The following is a 22,766-nucleotide window of genomic DNA, read 5'->3' as shown; positions in this document are numbered from 1 at the left end:
GAGGCTCATATTCGACTCCAAAAGGATTTAGTTGAAGAGTTGTGGGCGCGGAGGATTGCAAGGCGTTAGTTTTTATGTAAATTTATGTAATTTTTTTAAATGTAATTTTTTTAAATGTATTTTTTTTAAATTATTGTACTTTTTGAAATTTTAATAGTATTATTCAATTTAAATGTATTTGTCTCGTAAATTAAATTTCGTATGTTGATACGATTGTAAATTAAATTATATAATTGTTATTAGTGATATATAATTGGATATGTAGTGTAAAGGCTATGTGAGGGCTATTTGATGTCCAGTTGATGTGGCAAGCTGATGTGGCAGGAGAATTGTAGTGCTGATGATGTGGCAGTGTGAAGGCTATGTGAGGGCTATTTGACGTCCAGTCTTACTGGAGATGCTCTAAAGTGTTTGTCGAGACGATGAAGCGCAGTTTTTCCTCCAATCAATAGATTGAGGGTCCCACGTAGATAGATGAAGAACCATTATTAATTAATCCTCTTTAAAGTGAAACAAATAGTAATCGTCCAAACTCCAAATGCACCTAATTATGCTTCATATTACTAAGAAAGTAAATCCAGAATTTTGAAAATTTAACATGTTGGATTGATTGTTTTTTTGAATTACTTTATTGAATTTGGGCTTATTTGGACTTATAAGCCCAAAAGCTATCAATGATCCATTTAGACTTGTCTTGAGCCGTTACGAATGATAATTTTATTCCAAATTAACATGCACTTGTATCACGGCAAAATTAATTTTGGGGATGTTTTATTATTTGAAATCAAGCTATAGCACCATTTAAATTTCAAGAGTTTGTATGTATATGATTGTATCAATTCTTATTGTGATTAAATTGTAGTATTATCTGAATTTGCTCAGAGCATTTTTTTCGTGTATCAGTTCCAGTTCTTAATCAAGAAGTTGATACAGTTATAGTAACAATAGCAAAATGGAATATTAATAGTTGGAAAAACTATTAAGTTTAGTCAAATTTTGGCCTAGCCTGTTATTTTAAAAATTAGTTGAAAAACTATAAAGTTTGGTTTTGTTCTTAACTATACCATAGTGGGAAAAAAAATGGTCACCTACATGTCATATACTAGTATTGATGTTTTCAACAAAACAATATCATGCTCTTATATGAATAGAGACATTGTTTAACTCATCAAGGCTGACGTCCAAGTATGATTTTTCAAATACCTATCATATATAATCTCACTAATTAATAAATTTCAATATGAGATATTAATTGTGAAACAAATCCAACCTTTATAGTTTTCCCGCGATTCGCCTATAGCAAAATCCCATAAAAGTATCAGAAAATAATATGGGAACTTTACTACAGTTATAATATTTAAGAAAAGATGAAGTAATTATATACAAATAAGTTTGATTAGAACATGAGTTAAGGTGCACCATGTAAGTAATTAATACAATTATGGGACATAATTAAAGCGGGAAAAAAGATAGTAGCTTCTATACAATATGATATCAACACTACTTGAGCATATATATGTTTCCATTAATTCTTGCTATCATAAGATAATTAGTGCCTCACTAATTAGAAATTAAATCAAAGCTAATTACTTAATTATGTATTACTAAATGGAGGCGTGGCGGTTGTGACACGCTCACAGCGAGGACACATAGTGAGGGCGGAAGGCAGCGGCGGTTGACGGCCGCCGGGAGGCGGCGCTGCCTTGATGAGACGGAGCTCCTCCACCTCCTTTTGCAGCTTCCTGTTCTGCTCTGTTAGTGCTCCAAGCCATCTTTTTAGGTATTCACACTCTATTTCTGTTTGCTTTGTCTTGCTCCTATTTCAATTAATTAATTATATAAGATAATTAAGATGAGCTAAATAAAAAAAATATAGGATTATCACTTCACAAATATAATTATCGTGTCAAGTTAAATAGAATTGATTTTTCAAACAATGTATTTCCGATTTTTGGCAAAACTTTAAGTGTACACAGAAAAACGGATAAGGACATTTTTTATTCAATTAAGAATGCTAATTCTGTGTTTCTAATTACACTATCCATGCTGAAGAAATGTCTTCATTCTTGGTATTTCAACTAAAATTAAGAGATATAAATGGAAGTGTCACAAGCAAAACATTAAGATGCAGTTGACAAACTTATCTTAATTAACATAAGAACTTTTTCTTTATGCCAAAATTTTAGCCACTTTAATAGCTTTGCATTTTCAATTTTGTATCGTTATAAGATGAGTTTGAGCATGCGTTTTACATTCAATTATCAGCCAATTAAAACTATGTGAAAGTGTAATTTACTTCGATTTTTTTTTTTACTTTTGAAAACCCTAGCATATTTCCAGTCCTCACATTCTAAAAGTTACCAAAAAGAAAAACAATTTACTTTAGATTAATTCTCGACTCATTTCCATTTCTCAATCTGAACATTATTGACACGTCCTAATTAAATTATTGGTGATTGAGATTTCTTCATGTAGAAATTAATCACTTTCACCCTATGATTTTGACCCAACAACATGTGCTGCAGAATCTGATTCAGGTTACAATACTAGACCTACTTGGCTATATTCCCATAATTATTAACATTTCCACAAATATTATTTTCATTTTCCCAAATTATGTAGTAAAGTAAATAATTGAATACCTTGCTCTACGATTCTGAAACCACACCTCCACTTGCCTTGGATTCAATCTCAACTCCATTGCCAAAGTCTCCTTCTCTTTCTGCAGTGTCAAATTAAACATACTTAATTAATTTAATTAAACTCTACAAACACACACACACACACACACACACAAGATTAATAGACATACAGGGTTTAAGGTTTGATTTTGTAAGAAGCTTTGTTCGAGGAGACGAGACTGGTCTTTTGCAAGCCGGAGTTTCTTCCTCCGAACCGGGCCACCTCCAACTTCATCTTCGTCTACCACACATTCTTCTTCTGATCTTGATGGTGCTTCATTTATGTCTAGTAATTTGATTTCACCTTTTGCCTCTATATATATCGTATTTCTTGTTAAATTTGGCAATTTATTTATATATATAAAAATTCTCGTGACAAAATTTATATATTATTGATTTATTCAAGAAAAGTAGTGAATCAAGCCATCTAATTTATTATTTTATAGATATGGTATAGGAGAATATTAATAATTTTGTGGAATAAGAATAGGAGAATAATAGAAGGGTTTCACTCGTTTGTGATTGGCTTCCACCATGCAAGAAATTAAACCAACTAAAATATGTGTCACCTCCTTAGAAAAAAAAATTTTATCACCAACAAAAAAGAAAAAAGAAGAAGAAGAAATTAACATCAAGAGGGAAAAGGGGAAACTTGTAGTAAATGTTTAGTTTCAAGAAACCCTATTTTATGTCAATAGGATCCAAAAACATAGTTACAATGAAAAATATAAGTATTTTTTTAAGATTTACACACATGATATCTAAAAACCCTAATTCATTGATTGGGAGGTAAGCATCTAACTAATTGAGCTGCGATTCATCGTCTGAACAATCAAAGTCTTAAAACTTCAAGAAATCGAGAGAGAGAGACTCACCGGAAGATGGGAAAGAGGATAAGCCAGGCATGGCTATGGATAGTTCCAAGCTAGTAGAATTAGGAGGCAAAATCTCCATGAAATCTGCAAATAATAATTAGGAGATATTGGAGGAGGAAGACACAATAATGGGTGAATTTATATTGTGTAGAGAGAGACAAGAAGAATTTGTGGGATCTTGAATGATATATATTCAGACAAAAGCATAAAAATAAAAGGAGAATGGAGACAGGAAATGCATAAAGGTAAGTAAGTGTCAAAGGGTCAAAATTATAATAAGGGAGTTGTTGAAAGAGAAATAGATTGGAATGATTAATTTACATAAATACTATATGATCAATTCAACACTTGATCATAAACCGGTTTTCTTGATTTGATCGCTTTAATTTGCCTGCCCAATTAGCTCATGGGGCACTATTTAATAATTATTGCAACTTTTTTTATTTTCAATTTGGATATTAAAGTTGGGTGTGACATAGCATGAGGGTCCCCTTGTTTAAACCCGATTTGTCGGTCCATTAGTCAGCTGATGAAATGATTTGCAAGACACCATACAAATCTCCAACTTCAGTTTTGCCTCTTGTGTGTGTTGAGGTTGATATAATTGATGATATTTTATATGTTAGTGGTGGTGTGTACACTTTTAATATCATTATCTAGGTATATATTTTTGACTTGTTTAGGTGACTACTGATTAATAGGTTTTTATAATTTATGTCTAGCTTCGTTATCGAATCAGCATGGTAAAATCGTATACACACTCGGTCGGTTAAGAATTTGCTCGACATGAACACAAACACAACACGAACATAGCAATATTGTTCAAGTCGTGTTAACACGACATCGCAGTTATTAATAGAGTTTGGAGCCTGAAAGGAAGTAAATCAATCCACTATCATAGCAGTCCAACGACAATTTGAACTTTCGAACAATATATATTTAGGCTCAAACTCAATTCTTATTATCACTCTGACTAGGGTTCACTGCTTTTCTTGTAGTAGTATATATTTGTTCTCTCATTGTATATTATAACAAAAAATTATATAGTGAGATATCTAGTGCGACATCGTTCACGAACGTAAATACATATTGTATCGAAGTTGATAAACAATTTATGTGTTTATTTGTGATAAGTTCTATGATTATTTTCTAGCAGCATGAAATAATATTGTATAATACTCCATTCATCCCAAGAAACATGTCTCATTCATTAAATAACACGAAATTTTATTAAATACAAAAAGAATAATATATATTTTAAAAAGTGTTTCATTTTAGAAATGAATCATTTTATCTGGAACACACATGGGAGTATAATATATAAAGATTAAATATTCGAATGGTGCGTTATAGAAAAACTGATTCAAATTTTGAATGGCATGTTGACAATTTCAAAAGAAAGAAAATTCAGCTAGTTTGACGCTCGAACCTATAAACTTGTGACCTCTAAAAAGTAAAAAAATACACTTCTCTACGACCAATTTATAAGAGGCCACATATATAAGTTACTCATGTTCATATTGAAAATGCATGTAACTAGCTCTAAACAATATTTTCTTATAAGACTTTGAATTCCAATGATTTCTTTCTTCTTAATTTTGGTCAAACAAATAAATATTTTCATTCGTTTTTCTGAAGGCAGCCTTGGGAACCAGTCAAACAACCATATCTCAGTTTCTTGACCTCACATTATTTAATTCATGAATGTGGTATTTTGATCAACTTAATTTCGATCAAACTAATTTTTGATTAAATTTTCAAGTGGAAATTAAGTTACAAAAAGAAATTACCACGGTTGTAATATATAATTACTGCTGTCACGGCAAAATTATTTTCCTAGCTAAAGTCCAAGTAAATATGAATTGATATCATTTTGTAGATATCAATCGGTCACGAAAAGTGGTTGTAATTTTGTTTATTTCTCAACAAAAATATCGTTTCCCTTTGAACTTTAGTAGTACTTTTTTAAAAGAATAATTACACTTAAATTTAAAAGGATATGTTCATATAGAATTATTCACACACATATTTATCATATCACGTATTTATCTCAATTTTATTTTTAGTAGTATACCACGTATGTTGTTTCAATTTTTTTTAAGTATTATATCACATATATGTGTCGTCTCAATTTTATATTTAGGAAATCTCAACAAATGAACTTTACTATATGCAGATGATTATTGTTGTAAGACTCAACTTCCGCTTTTGAAGGTGCTTTTCGAGTCACTAAACATAATAATATGCGTACCCTGATTGAAACCCCTCACATGATGTCGTGCCGGAGTGTAGGGGCCGCCAAGGCGACGGAATCGCCTTTTTTGCTGCGATGTTTGCCGGCATTTCAGAAATATAGTAAATCATTAAATCCAATCTGCATGCACATGAATAACATCTATATATATCATGAATAGTGACATAAATTAACCAATATAATGCCCACAAATTTTAAATTTGATTGAATCGTATCGAATCTCATGCGGTACAAAAAATTTAATGTATTTCGAATGCAATGACTTACTCGGTGCATTTTTTTTAATAGCTGTAATAACTACGAAACAATAATCGTTAAATTAACCTAACCCCATAATCTTACTTAGATTATCTACAATAAATATACCTCACATTCCATTAATTAATCCAGCTCATATAATACCACTCCCTCGTCCGTCAATTAAAGATATATCCTGACTCAGCATAGATTTTAAGAAATTATTTGACTTTATAAAGAAAGTGAATAAAAAAGTTGATTTAATGTAGGCCCACTTTTATTACTAGTATTCATTTTATAGTAGAATGTGAGTATAATGAGTTACTGAGTATGAATTCCATTTATTAAAAGTGGAAAAAAAAGGTAAATAAATTTCTTTAAACGGCGGATAACTCAAAATAGCAAAACGTGTTAAATTTTGGCAAATGAAGGAAGTCGTATATAGAAATGGAACTCAGATTTTATCAACTTTTTCGATTCATTTTTCTTATGACTCCTATTCCTGGAAGATGAGAAGAAAGCATTGATTATAGTTTTTGGTAAATGTGTGAAACTATCAACAAAATAGGATGGTATTTTATATTTAGGCGCACCAATTATGTAATGATTAGTTTGACATGAGATAGTGGGCCAATCACATAAAATTAGGGAAATGGGGCCCACGAATTGCTCTTGCTTTACATGGCAGTCGGCAGCCCACAGTAGGCCCAACAATGCAGCATCAGTGGATAACAACTGGGCCCACTTCAACCCTCCCTTGTATTTATATTCTATTTCTAATCACTAAAATTTTGTGTTAAACATACTTGCATATAAAAACTGAGAGATAACCTTAAACACTCTTTCAAAAAAAAAAGAACCTTAAACACCTTAATAACTAACTAAGATTCACCTTTTTCACACCATTAGATTTTCACAGCAGTTTCATACGTCAGCACTAGGTGAATATGACGTCATACATAATTTGTACCCTCTGCTTCTGAATTTGTACCTACAATGCACTTTGCTGCCATTGATTTAGTCCCCAAGAAGACAAAGCGGCTGTCTGATGCTAAGCTCAGCTTTAAGGTCTGGGAATTTCTTCAGATCATTAGAACTCTCTAGAACTTTCTGCAACCACCAACAAACATAGTAGCTTTGTTGAGTATTTTTCAAGAATTTAGTTAGAAATTCACTCAGTCACTCACCAATGCTGCAAGATGAGCTTCCTGAAGAATGTTTCCGTCGATCTCGAGCCTCGTAACGGGGAACTCGGGAAGGTGGCCCGACTGTTTCTTCCCGAGCAAGTCGCCGGGCCCGCGGAGAACAAGGTCCATGTTTGCGAGGTAGAATCCGTCGGAGGATTCCTCGAGAACCTTCAACCGTTTGAGGCTGGAGTTTGTGGACGGCATTAGGATGCATTTCGACTTCCTCTCTCCGCGTCCGACTCTGCCTCGGAGCTGATGCAGCTGCGCTATTCCGAATCTCTCTGCATTCATCACCACCATCATGGATGCGTCGGGTACATCGACGCCCACTTCAATGACTTGTGTGGAGAGTAGGATTTTCGTCTCGCCGGATCTGAACTGCCTCAGTGCTTCGTCCTTTTCGTCGCTTTTCATTCTACCGTGTAGCAGCCCGCAGTTGTAGCCGCAGAACTTGTTGGAGATAGCTTCGAAATCAGCTGAAGCTGCGCGGAGTTGAGGCAGTTGTTCGGATTGATCGATTACAGGATACACGAGATACACTTTCCCTCCTCCTCCTAGCTCCTCCATCATCATCTGCAATAATCAATGCAGAGAATTCTTAACACATTCATTAGTCATCATTTGAAGTAGAGTGCAGGGAATTGAGGTGTTTCTGCTACAATGTTTACCTGGTAAGCCTTATCATATCCAACTTCGTTTCCTTCGATAACATACGTCTCAATGGGCGTTCTTCCGGGAGGTAAATCTGTGATCTTCATTTAAGAACATGGAAAGATAAATGTCAAACTACAAGAGTACAAGATATGAGAAGATCAATTCACCGACGAAACGTTCAGATTTTGAAAAAAAGATAGCTTGGGATTTTAGAGGCTTGTGAAATTTTGCAGCAACTAATTGATAATTTAAAATGGAAGAGCATATACCTGTGTCAAGGACATGTCGCCATACAATGCCAGAGCAAGCGACCTTGGTATCGGTGTGGCTGACATCGCAAGAACATGGGGTGCCATGTTGACATCATTTTTTGCAGTGTCACTCGAACTAGTTGACTTCAGTTGGGAGGTTAAATTGTTGAAATATAACTGCAAAAACACGAACTTTTTTCAGAATTGCAGTTGCATATTCATGAACAAAATATGAGTATTTGACATGATCAATGGTCTAAGAATTTCTATAGAAGCATTCAAAACTATTTCAGCAAGTTTTGAAGCAAAGAGATACCTTGCTGTTGAAGAGTCCTCTCTGAACAACACCAAAGCGATGTTGCTCGTCTACCACAGCTATGCGCAAAGACGAAAATTCCACCTTTTCAGCTATTAAAGAATGAGTCCCAATGACCATGGAGATATCCCCAGTTTGGAGACCCTAACAAAATCATTGCAAAATATGAAATGATATGTTATGCAATGCCAGTGAATAAACGAGGATGGTCCGCAATTACCTGTCGAATTAATCTTGCTTGCTTCGTTGAGGTTGATCCTGTCAATAGAGCAACTGAGGGCTTTCCATTGGAATCTTCAATTTTCTCAAGCAAGCCAAGGAGGTGTTCGTAATGCTGGACGGCCAGTAGCTCTGTTGGAACCATAAATGCTGCCTGGAGATAATTTAATACAATCATACAAGGCACTTCGCAACGTAAAACAAAAAATTAAAAGTAGAAGTCATGATCACTCACCTGGTATCCAGAGGCAATTACCTCCATGCATGATAAAAACGCTACCACAGTCTTCCCACATCCAACATCACCCTATGAAGGCTCCAAAAAGAATGAGGCAAAAACAAGGATGAGAAAACAGAAGAGGCTTATGAGGGTCGAAGCCTCCTTTACAAATTCTATACAGGGAATTCAGAGGTCAGAAAGGTCATCTTGGTTAAACCCCCCTTGAGATGCACATGGTATCTTCAGAAAATGAAAAATATTTTTTCAAGAGAAATAGAAAGAAGAGTTTAGATGAGTTTAGATGAATAAGACAAAACCAAACCTGTAGCAGCCTATTCATGGGAACTGGTCGTTTTAGATCCCATATGATTTCTGAAGTTGCTTGTAGCTGACTGGTCGTAAGCGTATATGGAAGAACCTTCATAAAGTTTTTCGTAAGACCGGCCCATTCTTCCACAAGTCTAGTGTTGAGTTCTGGCTTCGTGTACCTCTCAAGCAACCCATCTTTCTCTAACTTCGTACCAAGACCCTCAAGCATTTGGAATAACTTTCCCAACTGGAACAAAAAAAATCAGAAAGTACTATCATTGAAACAACAAATATATTTGTATTTTTCAGTGATAGCAGGAGGGAACATGGTCTCTGGAACACCAGGTGAAGGATAATTTCATATGTATATAAACTTAGACAGTAGCCATGGCTTGATATTGTTAATCCAATATGAATCTCGGTTTGATATTAATCAGATGTCCACAGGAAAACGAAAAATAATAATAAAAAAACATTAAAGAAGGACAATGGAGTAAATGCTAACAGAAAAATGTTACAAATACCTGAAGATAGAAAAACTCATCAAATATAAGCCTTCTACGAGCTAAGTCGGCCATTCTAAAGCTAGTCGGCTGGTGGATCCCAATATATGCCTGCATCATATACCAATAGATGCAGATGGCATAAATTCAAAATGGACAACCGATGATGCAGGATTGCAAAGTAAAGCAGTATCTGCGAGCTTAGTCCTAGGTAGTTTCCAAAGAAAAGAAATATAAAATGGAATTTAAAGCCAATCAACATACATCAGAGAGTGTTGGTAGCTGAAATTCCTGAATAATGTCCTTGGGAAGAGGATCAAGATAAGCCGGCAACATCTTTAAAGCTCTGAAAAATTATACATGTTCACTGCATTAGAGAAAGAATACAAGCTTCAACCAGATAGCATTAAAAAAGGAAACATAATTGATAATAGATTATGCATGCAAATACCGACTCTGCAAATGCTTAAGAAGTGAAAAACAATGGTAGGTATTTCTAGGTCCCAATTATTTATTATCTAATGCTATAGGTGGGTTTAAATGAGAAATGGATGAGAAATAATATGCAAGGAAAACAGAAGATGGGGCATAAATAGATCATAGAGGACCAACTTCAGCTGACCAACTGGTTTCTGGAAATATACATAACCAAGAGTATCTAAGAAACATAAATAGTTTAAAATGAGATAAAGATGCAAAAGACATACCTTGAAATAATGTCCCTAAAAACATCAGGGTTAAAACCTTTTTTGGAAGGATAAATGGGATAAGGCCTCCCTTTGGCAATATCACATGAATCTCCTTCGTTGTTAACCACATCGATACTGTACTCCCTCACTTCAAAGTGATCCTTACTTCGCATTGTGCGGACCTTCATAAAGTCAACATGTTATGGACAACTTTTTATGCACAAGAAGCAATTTGAAACTCATATGTTACTCATATAAACCAGTCCACCTTGCCACTAACGCACACAAGATCGCCCTCCTTGTGCTTTCCCTGAATACTTCTAAGGAAAGGCATGCATGTAAAACGAGCTCCACGGAAAAATTTCTTCAAATGCAAATATATAGTCCGTGCGCTCCTTTGAACTCCATCATCTGTTCCATTAGCATTGGGCTCAATATCTGCAACATCAGAAGCCACAATAACCTCCAGATATGAGAATGAACTACTAGCCCGGATACCCCTGCATGAAAAAGGTTGCTTTGTTAGAATCTAAATCAGATGTTCAACACTATGCTTTGGAGAACTTCAAAGGAACCATTTCAGTATCGACATAAATACATATGCGTGCAGAACTATATAAAGCTTACCTAGAAGATATTATTTTCCCAACAAAAATCATGTACTGACCATCGTCAATGTCCACCTCAGCATTCTGTAAATCAACATATGTCCTAGGAAAGTGATGGAACAGTTTCCGCAACTACAGGTAGATAAAAGAAGTATCAGGCTGTGATCTTAAACACTATTCAGCTGTAACGATCGCTGGACAACTCACTGTGTAAAAACCACAATTTTCTAGCTGACTGCACTGGCGTTTGCTAAGCCCAATGCAACTGATGCTTTCATCAAGAATTTCTGCCACAGAGACAGCAGGTAACTGGGTCTCAGAGCCAGCAGAGATGCAGGGTTCATCCACAGTCAACTGCAAAGTATTTATGGGTTCTGTGACTTCCACGATTTGCAGTTTATTTGCAGTCAACTGTGTCTCGTGATCAAGTGGCTGAGAGTCTGCAGTTGATTTGCTGAAGTCATCTTCCACGATTTGATTCCTATTTATATTTGAAACCTCTGCATATAACATTTCCAGGTTTTGGTAGATGAAATTTGGATCCAACAAATTTGCATCAATATGACTAGGAATGCATCCTTCATGAACTTGAGGCACCAGTGATTCTGTGGCTTGAGTATCGTATGCAGGCCCATCATACAATTCCACAGTTGGGAAGCAACCCAAAGAGATGGAAGGGAACTTCTTGCATGTCAAGGTGACATCAAATTCAGCACTTCCAGCTTTTAAAGTCTCTCTGAACTTCTCTCTAGATATATTATTCCCAATTAAGCCAACAAGACCATTGTAACCAATGAACACTGATTCCTAAAAGAAAAACAAGTAGTACCACCATATCAAAGTTCCAACACAGGAGTAAAAATTTCAAAATAAATTACACAACCAGCAGTTGACACTACTAAAATAAGAAATAATGATAAATATTCAAAAACAAAATGTCATCACTTTTTCACTGTTGACACAAGAAAACAATGGGAATCTAGAACTGGGAAGAGATTCAAGAGAGTAAGTCAGTTACTTGAGTAATTCATGCATAAAGCAAAAAAAACAAAGATGTGTTAGTTCAATTGAAAGGTAAGTAACTGAGTCAACTTTGCATTCAAGTATGTTAACCCAGAACTCCCGTCATGAGGTATGCAACCTTTGCAAGCGTCATACCTTTTCAGATCCATCTAAACTCTTCAACAACTTTTCAGGAAACTTATGCTTTGACCGAAAGCATGAAGTTAAATTATTCGGTGCAAGCAAATTGTTAAACCTGCATAGAAATGAAGTATCTTCATAAGATATTCCACCACAAGTCACAACACGAACTGCAGTAGTTTAAAGCCACTAACCTAAGACATCTGCCAAAGATACTCCTGCCTGCTCTCTCAGCTTCAAAATTCACAGCATGCCGCAAGCATTTATCACTGAGACCCTATCAGACAAAATTTAATTGTATAAGTTGCCAAAGCCTATCAAAAAGCATGAGTGGCCAACTAAGTTGCCAAACAAATTGAATCTTGGAATTATGATAAACGTTCAATGCTAATACAAGGCGGAACGATTTGAGGTTTGTTCAAGGCAAATCAGTTAGTTTCCTACTCCGGCTACAAAAAAAAGGGCATACTAGATTAGGCTCCGTGCATATGGTTTCACTAGAAGAAAATTGTGACACATTTTTGCATAGTTAAACAACATCATAATTAGGAGCATATAAAACAATGAGAGATTTGGTTAGCGTAGCAACTCCAACAAAACATGAGAAATGAACTCTTTTGGCACAAGAAGTTGACTACTCATAGACAGGAAGATGCTGTGTTGGTATTCAAGCGACAACACAGCTTTTTCGAAGTTGAAACCAAAGGGGAAAATGTAGGAAATACCATGTTGCACAATTTGTAAGCCAATGGTGTCACTGCCATAAATAAAAGGACAACAGACTGAAACAGAGCTGCCTAGATGATGCAGCCATTGAACCTGTAAATCCATTGAGTCACTTTAGATAGACAAAACTTAACCTATATGGAATAAATTAAACACAAATTAAAAACAAATTGTTATTGAATTAAGCTCAAACTAAGCATAGAAGCTGCTAATTGTGAACATATCTACTGAGACAACTGATTGCGAGGAAAAAAGTGAAGCGAAAAATGAATTCAACACTTCTTCAGATAAACAAATAAAGCTAAGGATTAAGCAAGACATGCAGAATGAGGCACATACAAAATACCAGGAGTTGAAATTGTGAAAATAAATTAAAAAATAAAGAATAAAATCACAAGCGCCATTGCCATCGCAGCCGTAATTTAAGAAAGATACTAACTTTGGGGAAGCTGGAGGGCTACTGAGAAATGAGAGCCATGGCTGGCGGATAAATGCTTCGGTAATTGCAAAGAAATTGGGAAATCCGTTCAAATTGAATCAATTGATAACAAGCAGGCTAATTAAAGGTTTCATACAAAATATTTTAACTTTGTTTCAATTTAATACAAAAAGTATTAAGTTTATATATTTCATACAAAAAATTTACTTAGTGTTACAAAATAATACATTCCGTTAAGTCCTTACTAACACCGTTACTTCCAATTATGTCATACATACAAAACGTTTCATTAATGTTTCAATTTTGTACCAAAAAATTTAAAATTAAAACTTTCCATTAATTATTTCAAACACAGTTAAAAAAAAATCACCACTCTTCACCATTAAATTAGCGAATTGCATTTTATTGTCGTGGTTTTCTCATGTAACAATGGAGAATACAACAAAAAAGATATTGAATCTTTTTTGAAAAAAATTAAATATTGACTTATTGACTATTTGAAGCTCAAATTAGTCATTTTGTAAAGATGAAATATGGACTTATTTTATATTGTGTTCTATAAAGAATACAATAAAAATAGAGTATATTGAGAGACATTTTTTTAAACCACGATCAATTGCTGGAAGAATTGATATTGAATGTTATTTTTTTAGAGTGATTAATTGTATTAAATCTCTAATTATTCTTTTATTATGATGATAAGTTGGACAAATTATAAACTAATTAACAGTGTTTAAAATATTTAACGGAATGTATTAATTTAAAACACTAATGTAACTTTTTGTATGAAATATGCAAACTTAATACTTTTTATATTAAATTAAAACAAAGGTTAAACATTTTGTATGAAACATGTAATTATCCCTAGCAAGCAAACACTATAAATAAATTTATTAAATATATATGTCTTCCAAAATTGAAAACTAGTCCCTACTATTTTAAATGATAGCTAAAGAGCCATTGAAATAATATTTTTATGCAAAAAGAGCATGACTATATTTTCCAATTTCGTCATTCGTGATTTTAGGGCTGGCAATCTTTTATCCGGCACGATAATCCGACACAAATCCTCACGAAGTTAACTCGACACGAACACGCACGTTTACGATTTGGGTCCTTATAGGGTCGACCCAATAAGAACCCGAAAATTTTAGAATGGGTTGGGTCGGGTTAGGTTATCCGTTAAGAAAAATAATAATTATTTTGATTATTTTTATTAATTAAAATAATATATTACACTTTAATTTTAATTATTTTTATTAATTAAAAAATATTATATTTTAATTTTATTAGTAAAAATATGATTAATACTATTATTAATTATTTTTTACAGTATGATAAAAATATATTACTGCATACTTAAATTTTATAAAAAAATAATTATTTTAACTTTATTATTTAGATTTAATTTTAATATACTTTAATTTATACCTTAATTTTATTATTTAAATTAATTATTTTAATTTTATAATATTTTATTTTATCGTGTAATATCAAATTTTAATTATATAATATCATATGTCGGTCGTTATCGTATAGCGTTAAGCTATATTGTATAGTAATAACTTACTATCACATAAGGTATATAGCATGTCATTGCTCGTATGCAAAATATTAATAAAATCATAATTTATCACTTACTAAAATTATCGTATTTTTAATTATGAAAACTTATTCACTATTTTCCTTAGTTTCTGTCCTTAGAGCATCCGCAATAGAAGCGAGCGCACCGGCTCGTCGATTTTTGGCGCTCGCCGGTCTGCTTGCCGAACTATTGCAGCCGGCGAGCGCACGCCGATTCCCTGACGCTCGCCGATTCGCTCACCCCTATTGCAGCCTCCCGATCGGCGAGCGACCGACGAGCGCAATTTTGTTTTTTTTTCGAAACTCTATATATACGCGATTTGAACTTCATTTTCATTCGCACCACTTGTTTTAACGAGTACTCCCTCTATCTTAATTTCTGTACAAGAGCAACAACGAGAAATGGATCTCAACAACGAGCCTACTCCAGGGACGAGCGGGTCTCAAACTCCCACGGTCCCCGTGGGAGGTGGATGGGGTCAGATGCCCGGGTACTACAACAACATGTATCATTGGCAGCAGATGATGCTCGGGATGGCATCGGGGGGTGGTATGCCGGGATGACAGGGGATGCCGGGGGTTCCGGCGATGCAGGGCGGGCCGGCGGTTCTGGGCGGGCAGGGGGTACCGGGGATGCAACCCGGGATGCCGATGATGCTGGGGTGGGCACCCGGGATGCAGATGGCGTCGGGGTAACCGGGGATGCAGATGGCGTCGGGGTAACCGGGGATGCAGGGGACGCCGGGGGGAACAACGTCTATCGCCCCACACTTGATTTTGTTACTGCTTCTTCGCACACATCGACCCCTACGGCGACGCAGTTCACTAGCTTTGAGACCTTCTCCTTAGAGGAGTTGGGACTAGATCTCGGGGATGCGGGCACTCCCGTTCAAACGGGGGGAGTATGGCGGGGTCGGGGCGCGCCCAAGAAGAAGAAGGGGAAGAGGATGGTCGGCGAGTCATCGCAGCCAGCTGGTGACGACAGCCAGCCACGGAGGAAGTGGGCGGACGCGGAGAACTTCGCGTTGTCCAAGGCGTGGGTGAGTGTTTGCGATGACCCCCTCGCCTCGAACAATCAGAGGATCCTCAACTTGTGGGCTAAAATAGCAGCAGCCTACAAGGCATTTTGCCCGGAGGGGAGGATACGCAGCGGGGAGGAGTGCCGGAAGGCGTGGGACCGAATCCGGTCTGGGGTCTCCCGATTTTTGGGGTTGTACACCAACGCCCTCCGAATGAAGTCCAACGGCCAAACTGACGAAGACTGCAGGAGGGAGACGGAGAAAGAGTTCCCCGTGCCAGGGCTTTACAAGGACTTCACCTACTGGAACTGCTACGAGGTGCTAATAGATTCCGAGAAGTTTCGGGCAGGTGTCGATGGGGGCTGGCCGAAGAAGCAGCGCCTGAACTATTCAGGTGATTACGCCGGCGGTAGCAGCGGCGGTTCCCACGACCTCCCCGAATATGCTCAGGAGACACCGTCCCCTCCCGCGTTTACTCGCCACACTCGCCCAGAGGTCCTAGGAGGTCCAGTCGGCATCTCCCCTGTTGGCAGCTCGACAGCCGACCTCGTCTTCTTGGCGCGTCAACAAGCGCAGGCTCAGATGATCAAGATCATAGATCAATGGAAGAATGCCCCGAGGAGAAGAGTTTTTTTCACACTGTGCTCGTGAGTATGCGAGAGGGTTTGAATCCCGGCGCAGCACAGGTGGGGGGCTCCGACGCAGGCTCAGATGCCGCAGATTTGGGGGTCCCGGATAGCGGCGACAACGGTGACGACGGCGAGGAGTGAGGCGGCAGCGGAGGCGAGGGGGCTCGTGCATGGATTTGGAGTTTTTTTAAGTAATGTAATTTTTTGTATTTGACTTTTTTTAATTAATGTACTTTTAAAAATTTTAATATTATTATTGAATTTTCCCGTATATATGTCGTAAATTTAATTCCGTATTTTGTGTGATTGTTTATCTATTTTAGCCCACAAGTTGAGGATCCTTCGATTGTTCGAGGCGAGGGGGTCATCGCAAACACTCACCCACGCCTTGGACAACACGACGTTCTCCGCGTCCGTCCACTTCCTCCGTGGCTGGCTGTCGTCACCAGCGGCTGCGACAACTCGCCGACTCGCCGACCACCCTCTTCCCCTTCTTCTTGGGCGCGCTCCGACCCCGCCCTACTCCCCCCGTTTGAACGGGAGTGGCCGCATCCCCGAGATCTAGTCCCAACTCCTCTAAGGAGAAGGTCTCAAAGCTAGTGAACTGCGTCGCCGTAGGGGTCGATGTGTGCGAAGAAGCAGTAACAAAATCAAGTGTGGGGCGATAGACGTTGTCCCCCCCGGCGTCCCCTGCATCCCCGGGTACCCCAGCGTCATCTGCATCCCGGGTGCCCACCCCGGAATCATCGGCATCCCGGGTTGCATCCCCGGTACCCCCTGCCCTCCCAGAACCGCCGGCCCGCCCTGCATCGTCGGACCCCCCGGCATCCCCTGCCATCCCGGGCATCATTTGCTGCCAAGGGTACATGTTGTTGTAGTACCCGGGCATCTGACCCCATCCACCTCCCATGGGGACCGTGGGAGTTTGAGACCCGCTCGTCCCTGGAGTAGGCTCGTTGTTGAGATCCATTTCTTGTTGTTGCTCTTGTATATAAATTAAGATAGAGAGAGTACTCGTTAAAACAAGTGGTGCGAATGAAAATGAAGTTTAAATCGCTTATATATAGAGTTTCGAAAAAAAAAAAAAAACAAAAAAACAAAATTGCGCTCGCCGATCGGGAGGCTGCAATAGGGGCGAGCCGATCGGCGAGCGCCCGGAAATCGGCGTGCACTAGCCGAAATTCTCGCCGATTTGGCGCTCGCCGGCTGCAATAGTTAGGCGAGCGGACCGGCGAGCGCCAAAAATCGGCGAGCCGGTGCGCTCGCCTCTATTGCGGATGCTCTTATTTATCTATTTTTTTCTTATTTGATCACAAATGAAACTAATTTTTGTAAACAGACTTATTTTTCTTATTTAATTATAAATGAAACTAATTGAGGCAGTAGTAATTTTTGCCCGATACATAGTATTATTTCTGGATAATTATTTTTTGGACGATCAATGATATTCATCGACAAGAGAGAATTCATGCATCAAAGACTAAAAGGGAAACTATATTCATAAATAAAGATTAAAAGCCAAGAAATAAAAACAAGTGCAAATCTATTTCATGACAGCATCTCATCAATCATCAGATGTCTAGACGAATTGTTCAATCGTTACAATGCAAATTACCCAAACAAATTTAAAATGATACACACACTTTGTTGATGTAACAACAATAACAAAACGTCCATAAATTAACAATCTTGCACTCCTCATCAACCAACTTATACATAATAGAAACGCTGTCACTATCAAACCTACGCCCCGTTTGCTCGATAATCGAACCTACGTTGATAAGGAGGCGACACGGGAGGCGATTGCACCTGATCGAAGAAACAAGATGTGTGGATGATCAAGGCTGATTTCACTCAGGCATGTATAGTAGCAAGTAATATAACAAGACACTAACCTCATAGGTAGTCTTCTCCTTGCACTCCGATACATTTTGAAGCGCTGATGCTATCGCTTCTTAGCAAGCAACGGGCGCTGTAGCACAATGTCTTATGATCATTTGTCGGCCTAGCTTTTGCACTCGCGTTCGGAGCTTCTGATCTTTTGATATCCAATGAATTCTTGGGACTCCTTAGGGCGGGGCGTGGAACTGGCACCACTGCTCGGCTTCTGGAATCACTTTGGTCAGGTTCATCGTCAATGAGCCCACACACGCGTTCTCTGCCACCAACACCAAATCAAATCAGGGCGTTAATTGGGGTTTTAAACGAAACATGATGGACACCATATTCAGGCAAGGCGCTTTACCTGGGCAAGGAAGCGTAGCGCCTCCTCATTGGCAGCCTGCCTGCTTTCCCGGCTTGTCCCTCCAGTCGGAAGAATTGTTGCTTAAATTGATCGACTCCACTGAAAAACCATAGACTCTCAAGTTTAGAGGATAATATTAACGTAACCACAACGGTGATCTCCTAATCATACATTCACTTCAGCATATACTTCACATACGGACACAGAAATCAATTTATACTAACATTTAACGTTTGAAATGACTCGTTGCAGGAGGAAGAAAGAAAATCGAGAGAGATGTATATGACTGGTAATTAATTAGGAACGATAAAGCGCTTGGAATTCTCTTGTGTCAAACCAGAGTTAACACAGATTCCTTTTAATAGCCCGACCTTGGATACATAAAGTGAATCTGATCCACGCCACGGAGGTACTCCTGGAGCATCTGGGGATGATACTCCAAGATCTGTTTGCTTAATTAAGATACAGCGTAAGTAACAGCTAACGCAAGTACAATATCATTCACACTTCACTAGTAATGCTCGTACCTCGCGGTAGATCAGTTCCCTCACGTCTTCTTTTGTCAACTTTCTTCTTTCAAACTCAAACTCGAATTTTGAGATGTGTTGAGTTGACGGTTCTTCTTCCACATTTGCCAGCCCGTAAAAATATGGATCTGACAATGCCTGTACAAATATGGTGTTTTTTTACCAATGCCAATGCAAACACATCCGTCCTCATGATGAAAAATTATTATAGCAATACTTACTTCTTCAGCAGATGGACGATCTTTGGGATCAAATGCAATTAGACGCTGAAGTAAACGAAGAGCCAGGGGATCAACATCTGGGAACCTTTGCGACAGAGGTATGGGTGCTTTCCTTCTCATGCCACTCAAAAATCTCCGGGCCTTCTCATTTCGAATCTATGTGTGAGAAAAAGGATTCAACTTGTCAAATGATAAGTTTTGTCAATTTCAATTTGTCTACCATGATTTCATTTTTCAAGCAAAGAGAGAAGTTTAGTCATGACGAAGGAACAAACCCTCGAGATGGCTTCAGTAGAAGGTGTGCCAAGAAGATCGGTTATGAGTTCCAACTGGTGGACTACGTTCTTCCCAGGAAACAATGGTTTTCCAGTTATCATTTCTGCAAATATGCATCCTATGCTCCAGATATCAATAGCCGGGGTATACTGTAATAGGAAACAACATTAAGGAAATCGAACACACGGATATCTCAACATCTTGTATGCTTTCAATGAATTAACCTTTCTTGTAATTCAGTAACTAGTCTACACAATCACTTTATAGAGAGATTTTCATAGACAGCACAAAGTAATTTCCAGACACGGGAACTTACTTTGGAAAAGAAAGAACCACAAAGTTCAGGAGCACGATACCACCGGGTAGCCACATAATCCTTCAGATAAACAACATTTCAACAAAATTAAAATATTAATAATTAAATAATCTTGACCTCCATGAAATCACAGCATAATTACTTACAGTCCAGAAAACAGCAGATGGGGCATCACCAAATGATGCACGAGCTAGCCCAAAGTCGCATATCTTCAACTTGCAGTCAGCGTTAGCAAGGATGTTTTTGGGCTTCAAATCCCGGTGGAAAACGTTTGCTGTCGAAAATAAAAAACGGATTTATTATTGACTGCAGAAGTGCAACGAACTGAAGGAACTTAAGTAGATAAAACGCCTACCCGAATGGATATATTTTAAAGCTCGAAGCAACTGATACAAAAAGAATTGATGATGCCCAGGAGTAAGGTCATCATTTGTCTTGATAACATGATGAAGATCTGTTTCCATCAACTCAAAAACGACATATATATCCTTGAATTCTCTCCGACACGGAGGCAACATGATATGCTTAATCTCAACAATGTCCGGGTGCCGAAGCAGCCTGAGGAGCTTGATCTCCCTAAGAATGCGAGTAGCTTCACAGACATGCTCAAAAATGTCATTTATCTTCTTTATAGCCACCTTTTCTCCAGTGTGGGTATCGACTGCAGCGGCCACAACACCGTAACTTCCCTTACCAACAACCTCTTGGATTTCGTACAAATTCGCTTCACCATACTCGGTGAAGAAGTCCTTGAAAGGCATGTTCTGACAAGCCAAAAACAAACATCAGGCACTTACTATAACATACATGACAAATTCAAATGGGAGAATAATAAGAACTTTATCAAATGAACAGAAATTGTAGTGATGTTGTGACAATACCCAAAAAATAAATTGACTACAATTATCAGTAGTATAATTTATAATTTAAAGTTTAATAAGGTTGGTTGCGTTCATTCATCCTAGACTTGCAAAAAGTTTACACTATCAGCAGAATTCAAGAAGATGAGAGAGCAAGTTTATACTGTTGAGCTCTTGAGCGAAGACAGAGGCCATAATCATTGCAAAGGACATCACAAATAATCATATTAACTTGCAGCCAATACAGCATTCCCTACATCCAACTCCAAAGAAGTGAACGATATAATTTCATAAAATGTAATTATACATCAAAACATTAAAAAAACAAACTCCCCTATTTGTGCTACACAAAATTCAAAATAACCCCAAACTTCAAAGGGGGGGAATCACACACCCACAAAAACAAAGATTTAAAAAAATCTCTTTTCTCAGATGGCTAAGCAAGATCCTAATCATAACACAACGGGCTATTGATTGAATCATGAAAGATAAAATTACCAGAATTTTTTTAAATTTCTTTTGGAACACAAAAACCAGATCTGCAATCACACATACTTACCTGAATCATTAGTTTCCAAGAGGAGAATAAGAGAGATAATGAGGTTTCCTTCCGGAGAATGGCAGCTCAAATTCACAGGCAATCACAATTCCATTCAAGTAGGATACTTATATTTATACAACCTACACATAAAAATGAGTTGACATCTTAGGAAATACAGTTATTAAATGCAATTGAAAGGGCAAATTTGAATACCTTATTAGGAGTATATAATATCAGAGATAAGATACACCATGTGAAAAATTATGCTTTCTCAGCTACAGAGCGGTGGGGCTCTTTAATTTATACTACTACAATTAAACACACGTCGCAGTTAAACTAATTCAAGATTTGATTTTTTCCCCCAACCAGTCGAAATTGAGATCTACTACAACACAAGAAATGCCAATATTCGAGGTCCATATAAAATATAATGGCTATTTAATTTATACAGTATACGATTAAACACATGTCGCAGTTAAACTAATTCAAGATTTGATTTTTTCCCCCCAACCAGTCGAAATTGTGATCTACAACACAAAAAAAATAATAAAAAAAATTTGAGGTCCATATAAAAGAAAATGAAGCGCCTTCCACAAATTGTGTGTGAACTGGAATCAACTAGAGCGAGTGAAAGAGATGGAGATATCAATCAACCAATTACCAATAAAATTCACCCCAATTTGTGAAGTTGATAAAAAAGAAGCCCAGGATTGGGGAATTGAGAAATGATTAAATAGAGCCAATTAGGTAAGAGCTGGTGAAAGGAAACCGTCAATGAAGAAAATGGCCAAGAAATTCAATGTACATACAACCTCCCCCGCGTCCATTCGGCCGTGGAAAAGGACAAAACTCAGTTAATCAAATATAAAATAATAATGAAATCATGCTTTGAATTGCGAGCCTTATCTATCTCGTGCGCGTGAAATTCACTCCGGAAAAACGCACACACCCGTGTGGGTGCGTGTGTGTTTGGCGGCAAGTGGTGAGCTTTACTTTTCGTCGGTGGATTGCGTGAAGATTGAAACGGCGGCGAATTTGGATATATGACTTGATCATATGACAGACAATCTACGCAACCAAATTGCAGAATTTTTATTTTCTTTCAAACAGATGTGATTGGGTTTAGCTATCCTGTTTCTTTACACGCAAAATGGTCGATGCATGTTTGAGGTTTTGATGATTACTGTTTGATTTCGTTTTATTCAATGTTTAGGAGCTAATAAATTGGGGTTTTGCT

General features: G+C 37.5%; 3 protein-coding genes across 9 annotated transcripts; all 3 read right to left on the bottom strand.

Moving 5' to 3' along the window:
- Positions 1 to 1,434: 1,434 nt before the first annotated feature.
- LOC121778829 (homeobox-leucine zipper protein HOX3-like) lies at positions 1,435 to 3,737 on the bottom strand. Its single transcript, XM_042176232.1, has 4 exons — positions 3,557 to 3,737; positions 2,813 to 2,994; positions 2,643 to 2,722; positions 1,435 to 1,817 (listed from the first exon to the last, which is right to left on the bottom strand). The coding sequence occupies exons 1-4, from the start codon at positions 3,633 to 3,635 to the stop codon at positions 1,595 to 1,597; spliced, it is 564 nt and encodes a 187-aa protein (XP_042032166.1). The 5' UTR covers positions 3,636 to 3,737; the 3' UTR covers positions 1,435 to 1,594.
- A 3,099-nt stretch (positions 3,738 to 6,836) lies between these two features.
- On the bottom strand, positions 6,837 to 13,408 carry LOC121780302 (ATP-dependent DNA helicase homolog RECG, chloroplastic-like). Of its 2 annotated transcripts, none has more exons than XM_042177859.1 (18): positions 13,312 to 13,408; positions 12,872 to 12,965; positions 12,341 to 12,423; positions 12,162 to 12,261; positions 11,211 to 11,810; positions 11,023 to 11,135; positions 10,664 to 10,895; positions 10,414 to 10,577; positions 9,971 to 10,052; positions 9,728 to 9,817; positions 9,217 to 9,450; positions 8,910 to 8,981; positions 8,676 to 8,828; positions 8,456 to 8,599; positions 8,158 to 8,316; positions 7,903 to 7,986; positions 7,235 to 7,807; positions 6,837 to 7,157 (listed from the first exon to the last, which is right to left on the bottom strand). In XM_042177859.1, the coding sequence occupies exons 2-18, from the start codon at positions 12,908 to 12,910 to the stop codon at positions 7,065 to 7,067; spliced, it is 3,015 nt and encodes a 1,004-aa protein (XP_042033793.1). In that variant the 5' UTR covers positions 12,911 to 12,965; positions 13,312 to 13,408; the 3' UTR covers positions 6,837 to 7,064. The 2 variants fall into 2 exon arrangements, with proteins under 2 accessions (XP_042033793.1, XP_042033794.1); XM_042177860.1 differs by lacking the exon at positions 13,312 to 13,408 and adding an exon at positions 13,212 to 13,301.
- A 4,661-nt stretch (positions 13,409 to 18,069) lies between these two features.
- Positions 18,070 to 22,598, bottom strand: LOC121779730 (mitogen-activated protein kinase 9-like). Of its 6 annotated transcripts, none has more exons than XM_042177125.1 (13): positions 22,191 to 22,597; positions 21,548 to 21,669; positions 21,153 to 21,241; positions 20,484 to 20,892; positions 20,275 to 20,402; positions 20,129 to 20,188; positions 19,812 to 19,961; positions 19,537 to 19,692; positions 19,316 to 19,453; positions 19,160 to 19,233; positions 18,789 to 18,887; positions 18,439 to 18,701; positions 18,070 to 18,352 (listed from the first exon to the last, which is right to left on the bottom strand). In XM_042177125.1, exons 4-12 carry the CDS (start codon positions 20,887 to 20,889, stop codon positions 18,440 to 18,442), a joined length of 1,473 nt encoding a protein of 490 aa, XP_042033059.1. In that variant the 5' UTR covers positions 20,890 to 20,892; positions 21,153 to 21,241; positions 21,548 to 21,669; positions 22,191 to 22,597; the 3' UTR covers positions 18,070 to 18,352; position 18,439. The 6 variants fall into 6 exon arrangements, with proteins under 6 accessions (XP_042033059.1, XP_042033060.1, XP_042033056.1 ...); XM_042177126.1 differs by lacking the exon at positions 22,191 to 22,597 and adding an exon at positions 21,743 to 22,175; XM_042177122.1 differs by lacking the exon at positions 21,153 to 21,241 and having other exon boundaries at positions 22,191 to 22,598.
- Positions 22,599 to 22,766: the final 168 nt, after the last annotated feature.

This window comes from Salvia splendens, chromosome 19 (genome assembly GCF_004379255.2).
Source record: "Salvia splendens isolate huo1 chromosome 19, SspV2, whole genome shotgun sequence".
Classification (NCBI taxonomy): domain Eukaryota; kingdom Viridiplantae; phylum Streptophyta; class Magnoliopsida; order Lamiales; family Lamiaceae; genus Salvia; species Salvia splendens.
Note: the sequence above shows the minus strand (reverse complement) of the source record. Positions and strands in the feature narration are given on the sequence as shown.

Bases quoted from the DNA above. Each gene is read 5' to 3' on its own strand.
- LOC121778829 (XM_042176232.1), bottom strand. From the start codon at position 3,635: ATGGAGATTTTGCCTCCTAATTCTACTAGCTTGGAACTATCCATAGCC. The intron at 2,995-3,556 runs GTGAGTCTCTCT...CGATATATATAG, and splicing joins ATCCTCTTTCCCATCTTCCG to AGGCAAAAGGTGAAATCAAA. The intron at 2,723-2,812 runs GTATGTCTATTA...TTGACACTGCAG, and splicing joins AAAATCAAACCTTAAACCCT to AAAGAGAAGGAGACTTTGGC.
- LOC121779730 (XM_042177122.1), bottom strand. The intron at 20,403-20,483 runs GTAGGCGTTTTA...TATTTTCGACAG, and splicing joins TTTAAAATATATCCATTCGG to CAAACGTTTTCCACCGGGAT. The intron at 20,189-20,274 runs GTAAGTAATTAT...GTTTATCTGAAG, and splicing joins CATCTGCTGTTTTCTGGACT to GATTATGTGGCTACCCGGTG.
- LOC121780302 (XM_042177859.1), bottom strand. From the start codon at position 12,910: ATGGCAGTGACACCATTGGCTTACAAATTGTGCAACATG. The intron at 8,829-8,909 runs GTGAGTGATCAT...AATTATCTCCAG, and splicing joins TAATTGCCTCTGGATACCAG to GCAGCATTTATGGTTCCAAC. The intron at 7,987-8,157 runs GTATATGCTCTT...TCTTAAATGAAG, and splicing joins GCGACATGTCCTTGACACAG to ATCACAGATTTACCTCCCGG.